General features: G+C 46.2%; 1 protein-coding gene across 1 annotated transcript; it reads right to left on the minus strand.

Moving 5' to 3' along the window:
- Window positions 1-11,276: 11,276 nt before the first annotated feature.
- Window positions 11,277-13,300, minus strand: PATE1 (prostate and testis expressed 1). The gene is made up of 3 exons (XM_021696560.1): window positions 13,218-13,300; window positions 12,134-12,294; window positions 11,277-11,410 (listed from the first exon to the last, which is right to left on the minus strand). The coding sequence occupies exons 1-3, from the start codon at window positions 13,298-13,300 to the stop codon at window positions 11,277-11,279; spliced, it is 378 nt and encodes a 125-aa protein (XP_021552235.1).
- Between the last annotated feature and the right edge of the window lie 738 nt (window positions 13,301-14,038).

The raw sequence follows: 14,038 nt of genomic DNA on the forward strand, positions 1-14,038 counted from the left end.
TTTATTTATTTATTTATTTATTTATTTATTTATTTATTTATTTATTTTTGAGGTCAACAGCCCTGAAAATAACTTTTTTTTAAATTTTATTTTATTATGTTATGTTAGTCACCATACAGTACATCACCAGTTTTCGATGCAGTGATTCATTGTTTTCGCCCTCCTTAATACCCATCACTGGGCAAACCCATCCCCCCAGCCCCCTCCCCTCTAAAACCCTCAGTTTGTTTCTCAGGGTCCATAGTCTCTCATGGTTCATCTCTCCTTCCGATTTCCGCCCCCGCTTCATTTTTCCCTTCCTTCTCCTAATGTCCTCCATGCTATGCCTTATGTTCCACAAATAAGTGAAACCATATGATAATTGACTTTCTCTGCTTGACTTATTTCACTTAGCATAATCTCCTCCAGTCCCATCCATGTTGATGCAAAAGTGGGCTATTCATCCTTTCTGATGGCTGAGTACTATTCCATTGTATATATGGACCACATCTTCTTTATCCATTCATCTGTTGAAGGGCATCTCAGCTCCTTCCACAGTTTGGCTATTGTGGACATGGCTGCTATGAACATTGGGGTGCATATGGCCCTTCTTTTCACTACATCTGTGTCTTTGGGGTAAATATCCAGTAGTGCATTGCTGGATCATAGGGTAGCTCCATTTTTAATTTTTTTGAGGCACCTCCACACTGTTTTCCAAAGTGGCTGTACCAACTTGCGTTCCCACCAACAGTGTAAGAGGGTTCCCCTTTCTCCACAACCTCTCCAACATTTGTTGTTTCTTTCCTGTCCATTTTTGCCATTCTAACTGCTGTAAGGTGGTATCTCACTGTGGTTTTGATTTGAATTTCCCTGATGGCTAATGATTTCTTTTTCCCTGCATCCCCTGCCCTTTCAGGGTCCTCCTGCAGGGGCAAGGTGAGCCCAACCTCGGGCTGACCACAAAGGAGCCGAATGTGGCCTCAAGTCCATTACCTTCTCCTCCATCTGCAGACATAGGGCGTGGGTGCAGGGTGAGCCTCTGGGCAGGGCAAGAGCAGGGCAGGACCAGGACAGCATGTCCTACAACCTCCCATGGAGGAAGGGGCAGCAGGGTGGAAAGGCTTTGAACAGGAGCCAGGAGAGGAGGGGCGAAGGTGCAGACTCTCAGCTCCACGAGCGGGGAGGGCTGGGAACCTGCTTCCAGGGCTCAAATATGGAGGCGGGAGGAAAGAATGGCTACAGAGCACATCCTCTCTATCTGTGGGAGGGAGAGGTGGCCGCAGGTGTCCAAGATCTGTCTGGGGCCCACACAGAGATCCTCAGGTGGGAGGTGTTGAAGGGCTAAGCAGCTGGCCAAAGCTTCTGGCTGAGTCTGGAAGGCAGACTCTGGTGTTAACCTTTTTAAAGGGATTTACCAGGGCACCAGCTCCTGAACCTCCCGCCATCTCTGGGCCTCACATTCTAGGAGGGGAAGACAGGTCCGGTGATAAAGGCACCCTTTCCACAATAACAAATCACAACCTCACACATGCCGCGTCAACTATGACAGTTGTTCGGAACGTGAACCTGTGACGTATGCACAGAAGTATTCTTGTATGGAGGTATGGCAAATGTTCACAGTCTTTCTCAGATTTGGAAGCACAAAGGGAGTTTTATGTACTTCTTAGGAGTTTGGTGTGTTTCCACAATTTCTGTTACTTCTATTCCAAGTAGAACATTGTTCAAAGTTGCCTGGATGAACACAGGAGAGAGACACGTTGCACAAAGTTTGGAATTCACGGCCGATTTTAATCCCTGGTTGCCAGATCATGGTGCAGGAGCATCTTCCCAGCCAGAACACGGGGTCCTTTGCTTCCAAGCATAAGCTTGGTTCTCCCAACTCAGACGCTCCGGACTTCTATCCATGGATTGGTGCCTGTGTCTCACACATTCCAAATGCAAGACTCATGAATGTGGTCCCTGTGGAAATTACTTCCCAGACAGTGGCTCATAAGTCTTAGATCCCAGCCAGGCTTGCAGGATGCCCTAGTTTCAGTGGGAGTTAGTTTGTGAATATTGTCTCTGCCAGGCAGAGAGAGATCCTTTTTTTATTTTATTTTTTAACGGAGACAGACTTTTTCTTACCTGTTCTCCCTTCCTCTCTCCCCACAGTCATCTCCAGCCCTGGAAACGCTTCTCCAGAAGGTAAAGAGAAGGAAACAGCATGGTAGAGTGGAAAGATAATAGCCCACCCAATCAAACAGATATGCACCTTGTTCCCTGGGGAAAAATACTTCCTCTCTAAGTGCCCTTGGGATTCAACTGGAAGATGAGGTCAATTCTTTCTAACCTATGTGATTGTTCAGAGAATTCAAAGAAATCAAGTGCATAACATGCTCAAAGAACGTTTGACACTAAGTAGGGTCTTCCTGACCATTATCCACATGTGAATTTCTTTATATATATATATATTTTATTTATGAGAGAGAGAGAGAGAGAGAGAGGGAGAATGAAAGCATGTGTTGCAGGGGGAGGGTGAGAGGGAGAGGGACAAGCAGACTCCCCCAGCAATCGGGGAGCTCAACGTGGGGCTCAATCCCAGGACCCCAAGACCACGACCCGAGCTGAAAGCAGATGCCTAACCAACTGAGCCACCCAGGCGCCCCTTCATATGTGAATTTCTTAAGTCCTAACAACTACATCTGATATACCTCTGGCAGTCCTTGTTTCCACCTGTGAGGTCCCAGAGGCACAGAGAAGGGAGTAACTTGTTTAAGACCGCATAGTAGGCAGGTAGCACACTTAACCTTCCATCCCAGATGTGCAGGGGAAGATTATGTGGGGGATCACACTTGGGGTAGCCTGTGTCTGGCTCTGTCTGGGAATGAGTCCACTCAAGATAAATGGGCCCCACCCTCACTCTTTTCCCCAAGACAGGAACCTGCCATTATCAATGTCTATCTTCTTTGTGGTGACCACCAACCAACCACAAGGTAAGCAAGGAGTGTCATCCTGTGAACTGGGAATTAGGGGCTATCTGTATGGGGGCACTGTTCCCTTGTGCCTCTCAGGTCAACCATGCCAACAGTGCATTCGTGTTTTCCTCAGATAGTTTTGGTTATCTCATAGATGCAAGGCCTCTTTCTAGGTGCTGAGGAGAAAGCAGTGAACACAACACAGAAATATCTTGCATTCACGGCACTTTCATCCTTGAGAGGGGAAAGAGACAAACATAAATAAGGAAAAGCCTTCAAATGACAAACCAGGTTAAACATGTGGGAGAAAACAGGAAACGGACATGGCGAGCATGGTCAGGGAGTTTTGCACATATATACAAATATTTCCTGTTTACCCATGAGTACATTGGCAAGTCTCACTAATCAAGTGACACTTAGTAGATGAAAGAGGGAGGTCCAAAGGCAGAGAACTGAAGGGAAAACTCCTTTCCAGGCCTCCCTGCTCCTTTCCTTCCCTCATACCCCATTTCTAGTGACTAATCCAAATATGTCTTCCTCCCTCCCCATCACGCCCAGTGTGAGTCTCTCCCACTGTAGCCATTTCTGGTCTTTGTCTCCCTTGGACAAATTAATGAATAAAGCTCAAGGGAAACAGATCATCTAAACCTCTTCACCCCTCTTTCTTGAAGTGTCCCATCCATCTCTCAGAGCGGTGCTACACTGGGCAGTCGGACCACATCTGGAGTATCAGGCTCTGGTCCTGATGACCCACTTTGGCAAGGGTGTATACCGCTGGAGGTCACACTGAGGCCAGTGTCCAGGATGGTTCTACTTGAAAGGGACTGAGCAATTCCCTCACAGATGCTCAGTGATCCCAGCTTTGTCATATGTGAAAGGCAGTCCTGTGGACGTGGGGTTAGACACGCTCTTTGTAGGCCAACATCCAGAACTTACAAGTGAAGTGAAGAGGTACTAGTGAGAGAGATTCTCTGCCAGTGTTAATTAGTACCTTATGCTAGATCTAATACAATGAAATGGGGTGTCTGGATGGGCTGAGTTCTAAGTATCTGGAGGAATGCAAACGCAGACAGGATGTACCCTCTTCTGGGAACATTGTAGAGAGCATTCAGGTGGCTTGATCTGAAATTTATGATTCTCTGATCTAGTGGGATGCCTGAGGGCAGGTGATGGGAATAAATAAAGCTGGAGCCTCCCACTGGGACCCTCTCAGGAATGGGCCTCAGACTGTTGCAGTTGCTTCTGCTGGGCATATTCACATTGGTCTTCATGGATGAAGGTAAAGCCTGGTGAGGGAGGCAGTGATGGGTGGTGCGAGGTTATGAGGGGAGGAAAGGGAGATGGTTCTAACCTTGACTTTTTGGGCTGCTATAAAAAGGCTCAAGGAGAATTTTTCTTCTTCTTTTCACAGAGGATGGTGGCTCAAAATCGAAATGTATGGTGCAGTTGGTTCACAGGTTTTGGATAATGCCACAATGAGAGGGGAAATTCCTGATTTTTTCAAACACTGTCTCTCTACCCTCCCTGACTATATTCTACTCTCCTTACTCACTGCTCTTGTGTCTTTTTTCTGCTCCCATTCTTGGGTGAAGGGGGAGAAGGCTTGAATCCTTGGGGTCATGATTGTTACCAGATCAAGGGAGTAAGGACCCCTGGGAGAAGTTGGGAAAGGTATCAACTTCGTTCTTATGAGGTCTACACCTCACCAGTGTAAATGTTGACAGGTGGGGCAGGCTTCTGAAGCAGAATTACTTTCCCTAGCGCTCTGCTTTCAAACTTTCCTCTGTTTCTTTAGGGATTCGATTTTGCCATGAATGTGATTTCTTTGATGGATTCAAATGCCGTAGTCACATGAAACGCTGCTGGAAGTTTAATTTATTCCTGCCATTCCTGCTATTACTATGGGGATCGAGTTACAGGTAAGTGGGGATTAAAGAGAGACACAAGACATTTCCAGTGGTGCCCACCTTCCTTGCAGTCAAGGTGTGGAGGGAAACTGAGACCACAGGAGAGACTGGGGAAAGTAGAATTCTCCATACACCCACCTGGGGTGGAGTCTATGTGGGAGGCAGATGCCTTTTGCCTGATCCTGTCCAGAGAGACCTAGATGAGATGTAGGCACAGCTTTGGGGCTCATTCCCATCCACAGAAAACCAATGAGGTTCTGGAAAGACGTTATTGCTGGGAAGACAGTTTGATTAAGCAAGGTGATCACATTTGCTTTTTTTCTCTCTTTAGGGAGATATGTTTCATTTTACAAAACTGTCTTGTAAAGCTTGTGAAGCGGGAATGTTCCAAGTATACCATGGACTTACTGAGAGAAACACATTGCTGCACTAATAAACACATGTGTAATACTGGAAAGGATAATTTGGATAAGTCAATGCTGTATGGAGAAAATTTAGATTATCTTCAACATGATGAGACCCAACCAAAATAAGTTAATGGTGAATGAAGTTAAACTATCTCTCCCAGTAATCTTTGCCCTTCCCCTACACAGTGGCAACATAATCGCACATTATCTCAAAATGCAGACCCTACTCTGCACTCTGTCCCAGGAGATCTACCCATGGGAGCTCTGTATTTCCTGTGTCAGTGCTTTCATTAAGAGGAAAATGGGCACACCCATCTCTGCCTTCTGCTTGGATTCTCCTGTCTTTACCACTTGATACCACTTGATGATCTGTAACTGTCCTTAAGTTCTGATGCTAAATCTGGGGTAAAATCTTTGTCAAAGGGAGCAAAGTATTTTTCTAGTATAGCTTCTGAGTAAAAATCAAGAGAAGGCAGACTGGATAGAAATAGGGACAAGAAATCACAGGAGATTTTAGAAGAAAATTTGAGAGAAGGATAGAAGAGGTATTTGGCAGAGGGCAGGAAGGGCTTGTATTAAGCAAGGGCTTGAGAAAGTAAATGTGAAGTGAGAAAACTCGAACTTCCACAAAAGGAATAGTCAATGAACTAGACAAGAGAGTCTTTGTGCCTGCATCATTTTGGGGAAACTGTACCAACCACAGCTACACCTGACACACAGCCCAAAGCTACCATGTTTCTAATGATCTTATCTTGCTTTCATGACAAAGCCAAGTACATCAGAATAAGCACTTGGCCTCATTGTTGACCAACTACTCTGTCTCCTGGCATGTGAGGAATACTCTACCACCCAGTTCTGAAAAATACTTAAATGTTACCTCGCATTCAGTGAACTCATTGATAAAAAACTGAGTGTTTACTGGCACAACCCTACAACAGATTATGTCAAGGGGAGATGAGTTTCAGACTTCACTGTAGTGTTCTAACAAAAATAATAAGCTATGAAATGACAAAAATGAATCCCTAAACTATTGTTCACTCATTTTAGGTTAAACTTTTCTTTTACCATGTTTGCCTTCTTATGTGTTAGAATCTGCAGAAACTATTATATTTCTTTTTTAGCTGAATAATTATATATAAAAATATAATATTATCCCAGGTTTAGTAATTTCCCTCCTGATCCAGGCTTATAATTGCTTATTGCTTTCTACCACATTGTATTTGCATAGATATAATAAAACATTTTAAAATACAAATTAATTTTGAAATATTTGCAATATATGTATGCTGGGATTTGCCCCAAATTGTGTCATGTTAGCAGGCATATTATACTTTAGCATCTTGAGGAGAGAATATGGTAGACGCTTCCATTCAGGGTTGGTTAGTTCATTTATATGGATAGAGTGGAGATGCTGGCTGTAGATTCCAACAATGAAGGGATTCACAGAGGCATTACTATGATGTGTGGTTAGTGCCTAGAATGGTCCCAAACCAGTCAAAATTGGAAACTTCAAATGAGAGAAGGGAAACAATATAGAAGGTGAAGAAGGTAACCAGTAGCAGGAAGACTAGCAGATAGACACTGAGTGATACAGACAGAAGGAGACTCACCGGCACAATTTTATAACTGAGTTTGAAGGGAAGCTTCATAAACCATTGTGGCAAAATCCCCAGAGCTTCTTCATACCCAAACTGGCCCTCCAGGTCCGATCTTTCGGACCCCGTCCTATTATGTTTCCCATCTTGGATTTCCATGAGATTCTGACTCTCTTATTGCCCCATTTACAATACCCCATCACCTCCTAATTTTCTTGCCTAAGTAGAGTACATCTCTGTTCTTCACATTTTGGGGGGGAAAGGGATAGGAAGTAGAGGAAACAGTGAGGGAAGACAGACCCTGAACATGTACCTTAGTTCTAGATTCCAGTCCAGAACACTCGTTCTGGCCAAAGATTCCTTACTTGGTGGCAGACTTAGACTGGAAAAATTGATCAAAGGAAGACAAACCAACTCTATGGAACTAGAAATCTGGAGGATTATTAATAGTAGGAAAACAGGGTTTCTTTTGTAGAAATGTGTGTAAAATCATAGAAGCGCAATAGAAATGTGTTCATGATCGACAAGTTCTCAGAAAACCACACCTCAAAACTTTTGTTCTGCTCACAAATTTTGCACCAGTCATGGTTGGACTGAAATACTAGGAGGCTAGCTCCAGAACCTCACAAAGAGATATGATATATTCTATATTGATATATTATATGATCCGGGGCTTACTATTTGATCTCATGTTTTTTATGGACAGAGCTCTGAAACAACTGCTGAATATTTCAAAATATGCCCTGTAAGTATTCAACACAGACGTATGGGTTGCCTGATTTATTCTGAAGGTCCTGCTAACAGTGACAAAGAAAAACTGGAAACATGAACATTATTTGTACTCTTTCAGCACTTTGGGTGCATCTCTCTAGTTATAGTTCTATCACAGATTGATGAGGGCAGGAAAACCTGCCCACTGGCCCTCAGGAGGAAGAAATAGCCTCCGGAAGAACATAGTAAGCCACGACTGGGAAAAGGCTGTGAGGCTGGAGGTTGAAAGCACCTGCCTTAAACTTCTTGGGCTGATTTTAAATCTTTGCTAAGGACCACCAAGGTAGGACTGTGGTCTTCCAGTTGGGACAAGGTAGAGACAGCAGCACGGTTTATGAACCTCCACAAATCCCCTTACCAGTAAGGCAGAATAGCTAGGACAGCAAAAAGAAAGTGCCATACACCAAAGCAGGATCTGCTAGGGTGGCCTCAAAGATCTCAGAAATATAGAAAATATGCCACTAAAATCCCTCCCACAAACATAGAGTTCCATTCTGAGGAAGAAAGGAACAGTCAGTAGAAATGAAATTGAGCAGGGTAGCAACGAGAAAGTTTTAAGAGAAAGTTTGAATCCTGGTGGGAAAGGAGATGGCAGGTAGCAAATCTTGGAAATCACTGTAGAGGTTGCTCTAGAGAGATGAAGAATTTTAACTACTTCCCTTTCAATGCCTTCAAGAGATGAAGTTAGGAAGGCTCCCCCGGTCCACCGCCAGCCCAACGTGGGGATCTTCCCGGAAAAACACATTTAATTTAAGCATGTATGACACAAAAAAACTGCAAATAAACCCCATATAATAATGTTATGAGACAAGAGCACTGAACACCATACTTACAGAAAACAAAAGGATGTCAGAAAAATATGGCTTCAAAATGGATAGAAACTCAACATTTCAAAGTGCAGCTACAAGAAATGAGGGAAATGATAGAAACTATGAAAAAGCAGCACAGAAAAACTTTTTAAAGATTTATTTATTTGAGAGAGAGAGAGAGAGAGAGAGAGTGCGTGCATGCGCGCGCGTGCACGTGTGCGCGCCCCCCCCCCCATGCACGCACACACGCGAATTGGGGGAGGGGAAGAGGGAGAGAATCTCCAGCAGACTCCCTGCTGAGATCATGACCTGAGTTGAAACCAAGAGTCCAACACTTAACTGACTGAGCCACCTAGGTGCCCCCGGAGGAAAAAAAAAAAAAAAACTTTTTAAATGTTCAGCTTCCTTCTCTAAGAATTCAATCTAAAAGCCATTTGGGGGGCGCCTGGGTGGCTCAGTCGTTAAGCGTCTGCCTTCGGCTCAGGTCATGATCCCAGGATCCTGGGATCGAGCCCCGCATCCGGCTCCCTGCTCGGCGGGAAGCTTGCTTCTCCCTCTCCCACTCCCCCTGCTTGTGTTCCATCTCTCCCTGTCTCTCTCTCTGTCAAATAAATAAATAAAATCTTTTAAAAAATAAATAAAATAAAAGCCATTTGGGCTGAGCAAGGTAGATCTCCATGAAGGAGGTTACTGGGTAAAGGCACAACATAGACGATTGGAAGCCCAAGTGGGTGAGGACAACGTCCACGCACTCTGGTGCAGATTGTCAGAGTCTGCTATGGCGAGGAGGGTGTCCCTGCCGAGTGCTGTGGTGGTAGATGAGGGCGAACCTGGGCAGTTGGTGACTGAGTGGATTAGGCAGGTGCCACTTGGTCCAGTTGGTCATTGGAGTCCAAGCTGCGTGAGGAGGGCAACTTGTGTGGTGGACAGCAGTGGCAGGCTGGTAAGGAACATCGAGATGTAAGTGGGGCGCATGGTGACCCAAAAAAGGATTTGGCACCTGAAAGTTGCAAGGAGGGTATCTGCACATGGGGGTAGCCTGCGGGGGGGATGCTGGAGCCCGAGGGGGTCAGGTGGTGGCAATGGGAGCTTGGTCTTGTACAGAGGGGAATAACAAAACAAGAAATGTATTGAAGATAATAGGAGCCCAGTTTCTCAGCACTCTAGAAGGGATTTATAAATATGGCAAGAGAAAAAAAAACTAGAATAAATTCTAGATGGAAGTGCGCATGTGTGTGGGGGTGGTGTGCACACACTTGCACGTGTACCTACACATATGTATTCTTCGACTTTGGCCACGGCGAAGCCCTAAGGGCAGTGACACTCCAGTAGCCATGTGCATACCTAGTACCCCAATTTTGGTTTCTAAATAACTTTCCCGCTGAAAAGAAGCAGGGCTTCCTAGAGGGAAAGTACCAAATGAGCCTGGAATATTTGGCTGGGGCAGATATAAGGAAATGTTCCAAGAATATTGAAAGGACACAGGAACATGCTTGACGTGACTCTTGCTGGCCAAATCTAAACATTAAAATATGTGTGACAGTAATGAATTATAATCAGTTCAACAAAAATAGGAAAATGAGCTTATATTTATATAATCAAATAAATAGGCCTCATCCTACCAGTTTCTTAGAAATCAGTCTCCATCTGTGTGAGCATGCCCACTCCTATTTTTCCCGGGGTGCTAGAACCATACAGAGTGGAAAGCCTGAGTGTGCGTGAGCTGGGGGAGGGGGGAGGCATCTGCTCATGGGCACAGCTCTGAACACAGGTTACTGTTGAGATGTCCAGTGGCCAGACTCACATGCCTTGCTCAGATCTCACCGATTTCAGCCTCTTCCATGCCATGCTAGACACATGGGAATATTTGTGTGGCTGCTTCTGGTCTCATCTCCTTGGAAGTATCCAGCAGCTCTTCCGAATCTAGGGACTGATGCCTTCCTGTGAGGTTGCCAGGCAAGCAGGGTGCAAGTTACTATCTCTAGACCCCCTAGATGCCCTCTTCTCTTCTCCCACCCCCAACCTCAAAGAGAGTCTCACTTCTAGAAGGCAGAAAAGCTTTCTCTCTTCAGAATTCCTGATGCAAATTCTTTTCTAAGCTCCACCTTTCTCCTCACTCTGGGAATAGCATTCGTGAACAAAATTCAGGAAGACCCAAGCTATCTCTTTTCACTTTGCTACTCCCCTCCCCACGAGGCCAAGGTGATGTGCTTTAGTGGGAGTGTGATAAAAAGGATAATATCGAGAGAGAGAAACATTTAAAAAGAAAGAAAGAAAAGAAAAGAACATATCCTACCACAGAAAGAAGGGGGAAAGCCAGGAAAAGAATTGACCTATTCTCATCTCCCTTTGTTTTTTTGTTTTTGTTTTTGTTTTTGTTTTTTGAGAGAGAAAGAGGGAGCATGTGATGGGGGATGGGCAGAGGGAGAGAGAGAATCTTAAGCAGCCTCCATGCCCAACCCAGAGCCCGAGGCAGGGCTTGATCTCAAGACACTGAGATCATGACAGGAGCTAAAAATCAAGAGTCAGACGCTTAACTGACTGAGCCACCCAGGCATCTCTAGTCTTCTTATTCTGAAGCAACTTTGTACACAGTGAAAGCACTAGGTTTCGTAAGAACCTGCAGGAGACATTGGTTTTACTCTCAAAGTGTTTTGTTTTTCCCCCACTCCATCACCACCACCACCAGGGACTAAGATGGAAAATCTAGAAAAGGAGAGGATTATTTCTTACATAGGCAGAAGGCAGGACCACGTGTTTGCAATCCGAAACGTGGCTTTCTAGGAAATCACTGGGACGAGGCTGAGGCAATGATGTCATCCAGAGATTGGAGCCCCCAAAGGACTAGCAACATCTACAGGGTTTCATTGCAAAGGTCATAGCCCCTGCAGCACCTGAACTTCACCAAGTAGACACTCCATTTTATTTTGTCCACATTAGCACAGTTTTTCAGGCAGCCCATGAAGGTTAACCACAGAGTCCCATCTTCTGCAGGAGGAAGGAGAGACAGATTAGCAAATAGGCTTCGGCAAAGAAACTTCTTTCCAGCCCCTACCAGCCAACAAGAACAACTTTGTGTGTAGTTCAAGTCTCTGTTATTCAAACATGCAGAACTGCAAGATGTTGCAAGTTGAGGGCCTTCCGGGAAGGAAAGCAGTGGCAGAATAGTTTGCAAAAGTTCTTGGGGGTGGGGAGGTGATAACAGCAGCAACGGAGGGATTTCCAAAGCTGAATGTTTTCAATGGAAAATCTTAACACTGGTTTAAGTCAGGGTTATAAATGCCAAGGGTTCGCTTAGCACAAACCGTAGAAGAACCAAGAGGGCCATTTAACCCGTGTCTATTGCTCACATTGGCCCCTCTATCTCCACAGTTTAAAACCACCCCCATGGAGGTCCAGGCATGGACAGACAAGGAGCTGCTCTCCCCACTCCAACAAGCACCTGCTCTCCACTGGCCATATTGTGCCTCCCCTCTTCCTCTCCACCCAGTCTCCCTGCTTTCTGCAGGCTTCTCAAAATACTGGTACCGTAGCTATAGATCCCCACCCCTCAGTGACCACCTCCATCCATTTTTCATGATGGTCTCTGATAGGGGTAGAGAGAGATCAGGCATCCCGGGGCTGGGGCTGCCTGGGGCAAAATAAGGTCCCTGCTTTTTCCTACGGCTCCTACGTCCGGTCAGCTTCCCCCACCCCCGTCCCCCAACTTACTCTTGAAAATCCTCCCAGTCGTGCAACCCTCATCTTCTGTAGCAGTGCATATTCCTCTGCCTCTGGAACACCTCTCTCCTGGAAACTGCAAGTGGCACATCCTACACTGAATGATTTCTGTCATTGGGGCCGGGAAACCAGGAATAGAAATGAGAGGCGATCTCCCGCTGCCACGAGAAAATCCGCCTCCCCTTTGAGATCGGAAGTCGGCTTGGAGTCCGGAAGGCTTGCCCAGAGGCCCGTGAAGTGTGGGCATCCACCTCTATGAAGAGAGGCTAAGCCAGGAGAGGGGCGGGAGTTTATGGTCTCGGGAGATTGGGCTGGGAAAAATGGGAGGGGAAATAAAGGGGGCAGGGCAAGGAAAAGAACGAACTTAAGACGGAGATAATCAGGTCCTCTCCATACTCACTGAAGTAGTGGTTAGCATCAACAAATATTTCATGGACTGTGCTGGCAAGAAAAAGAAAATCAAATCTGCAATTTCGTCCGAGATTTAGCCCTGCACGGGGCCCCTGAGAGGCTTGCCGCACACGGGCTCCGTCCTGTGCGATTCACCTGGGGCCACGCTAGGCTCTTTCTGTCCCTCCAAAGCCTTGGCACCTGCCTCCTGGCATCTTCCTTTCAATTCCCTTCACCTCCGTGGGGACTCGCGGATACCCTACCCGCCCCTACAGCACAGACCACAGGAGAAAGATAAACGCAAGGTCTATCTCTGGCTTCCTTTCAAGACCCAGTGCCCGCTCTGCCTGGCTCATCTCCTCCCTCCTCCCCTCTTCCCCCTCCCACACCATGATCTATTTCTACTCACTTGTGTGTTCGCCGTCATACAGTGACCCAGACAGTACTGTTGGGGAAAGAGATACGTGCTCAGCAGACCTCATTTTACAAACCCCGCCTCACAACTTCTATGAAAATCTCAATTCCTTTATAATCCACTTATTTTCTCCTCTAAGGGGGAGACTGAGCCTCTGATGAAGGGATGTGATGCATTGGAGGTGAAAGGCGTGGTATTAGAACGTTCATGAGGCTCCCATAAGAACCCCTCCGTCATGGGAGCTCTGACCCATTCCCCTATCCTGGACACACCTCACCAACCCTCAAGGCTAGGGACTCACTTCTAAGGCAGCTGAGCAGGAGGGGGAGTCCCAAAAGCAAGGGCTTGTCCATTTTGAAAAGAAAAAGGAGCAGGTTAGGGCAGGAAGCTGCCAGTTGCCTATTTATACCTCTGCCAGGCTGGGCTTCCCCAAGAAGGGTTAGGGGTGGGGACACTGCAGGAACGCTGGAAAGGCGTACTCCACTCCCAGGGAAACCAGTGGCTCTGTAGTTTCTCTTTTTGGAGAACTGGGGAGAAAAGGGACCCGCGAGGTAAGTCCTGGATCTGATTTATTCCAGTCTGACCCCCCAGGATGCCATGTTTTGTGGGGTTTTTTTTTTTTCATAAAACCACACTGTGGGAGAAAACGAGAATAAGTCAGAGCTAGGTGGGTAGGACTCAGAGTCATCTATGCCAAGGTGCTCATTAGAGCTGAGTCCATGAGCACGAATCATGGCAACACAGAAAGGGTGCCGAGCATAGACCCTTAAAAAGGCATACTTGTGGGGAGTGGAGAAGAGAGGTGGAAGGTTAGACTCAGGGACACTGACCGAGGATTCTCAGGAGGGGCCAGTTTCACACCCAGTCACTCTAGAACAAAGCAGACCCTGACACAGAGCTGAGGAGGAAGCTGCTTCCCATTCTTGGGAGTTTCCTAGAGGTTGAGACAGATTTTGTTAGGAGACAGAGGTCTGAGATTCCTCCTGGAGCGAGGGTAGCTGGTCCTTCCCACTTTGTGTCAGGCCAGGTATTAGGGGCAGGGGTTACCTCAACTCTGAGAAGCGCTAGGTATTCAGTCAGAGAGCTGGCTG

Source organism: Neomonachus schauinslandi, chromosome 11 (assembly GCF_002201575.2).
Source record: "Neomonachus schauinslandi chromosome 11, ASM220157v2, whole genome shotgun sequence".
Classification (NCBI taxonomy): domain Eukaryota; kingdom Metazoa; phylum Chordata; class Mammalia; order Carnivora; family Phocidae; genus Neomonachus; species Neomonachus schauinslandi.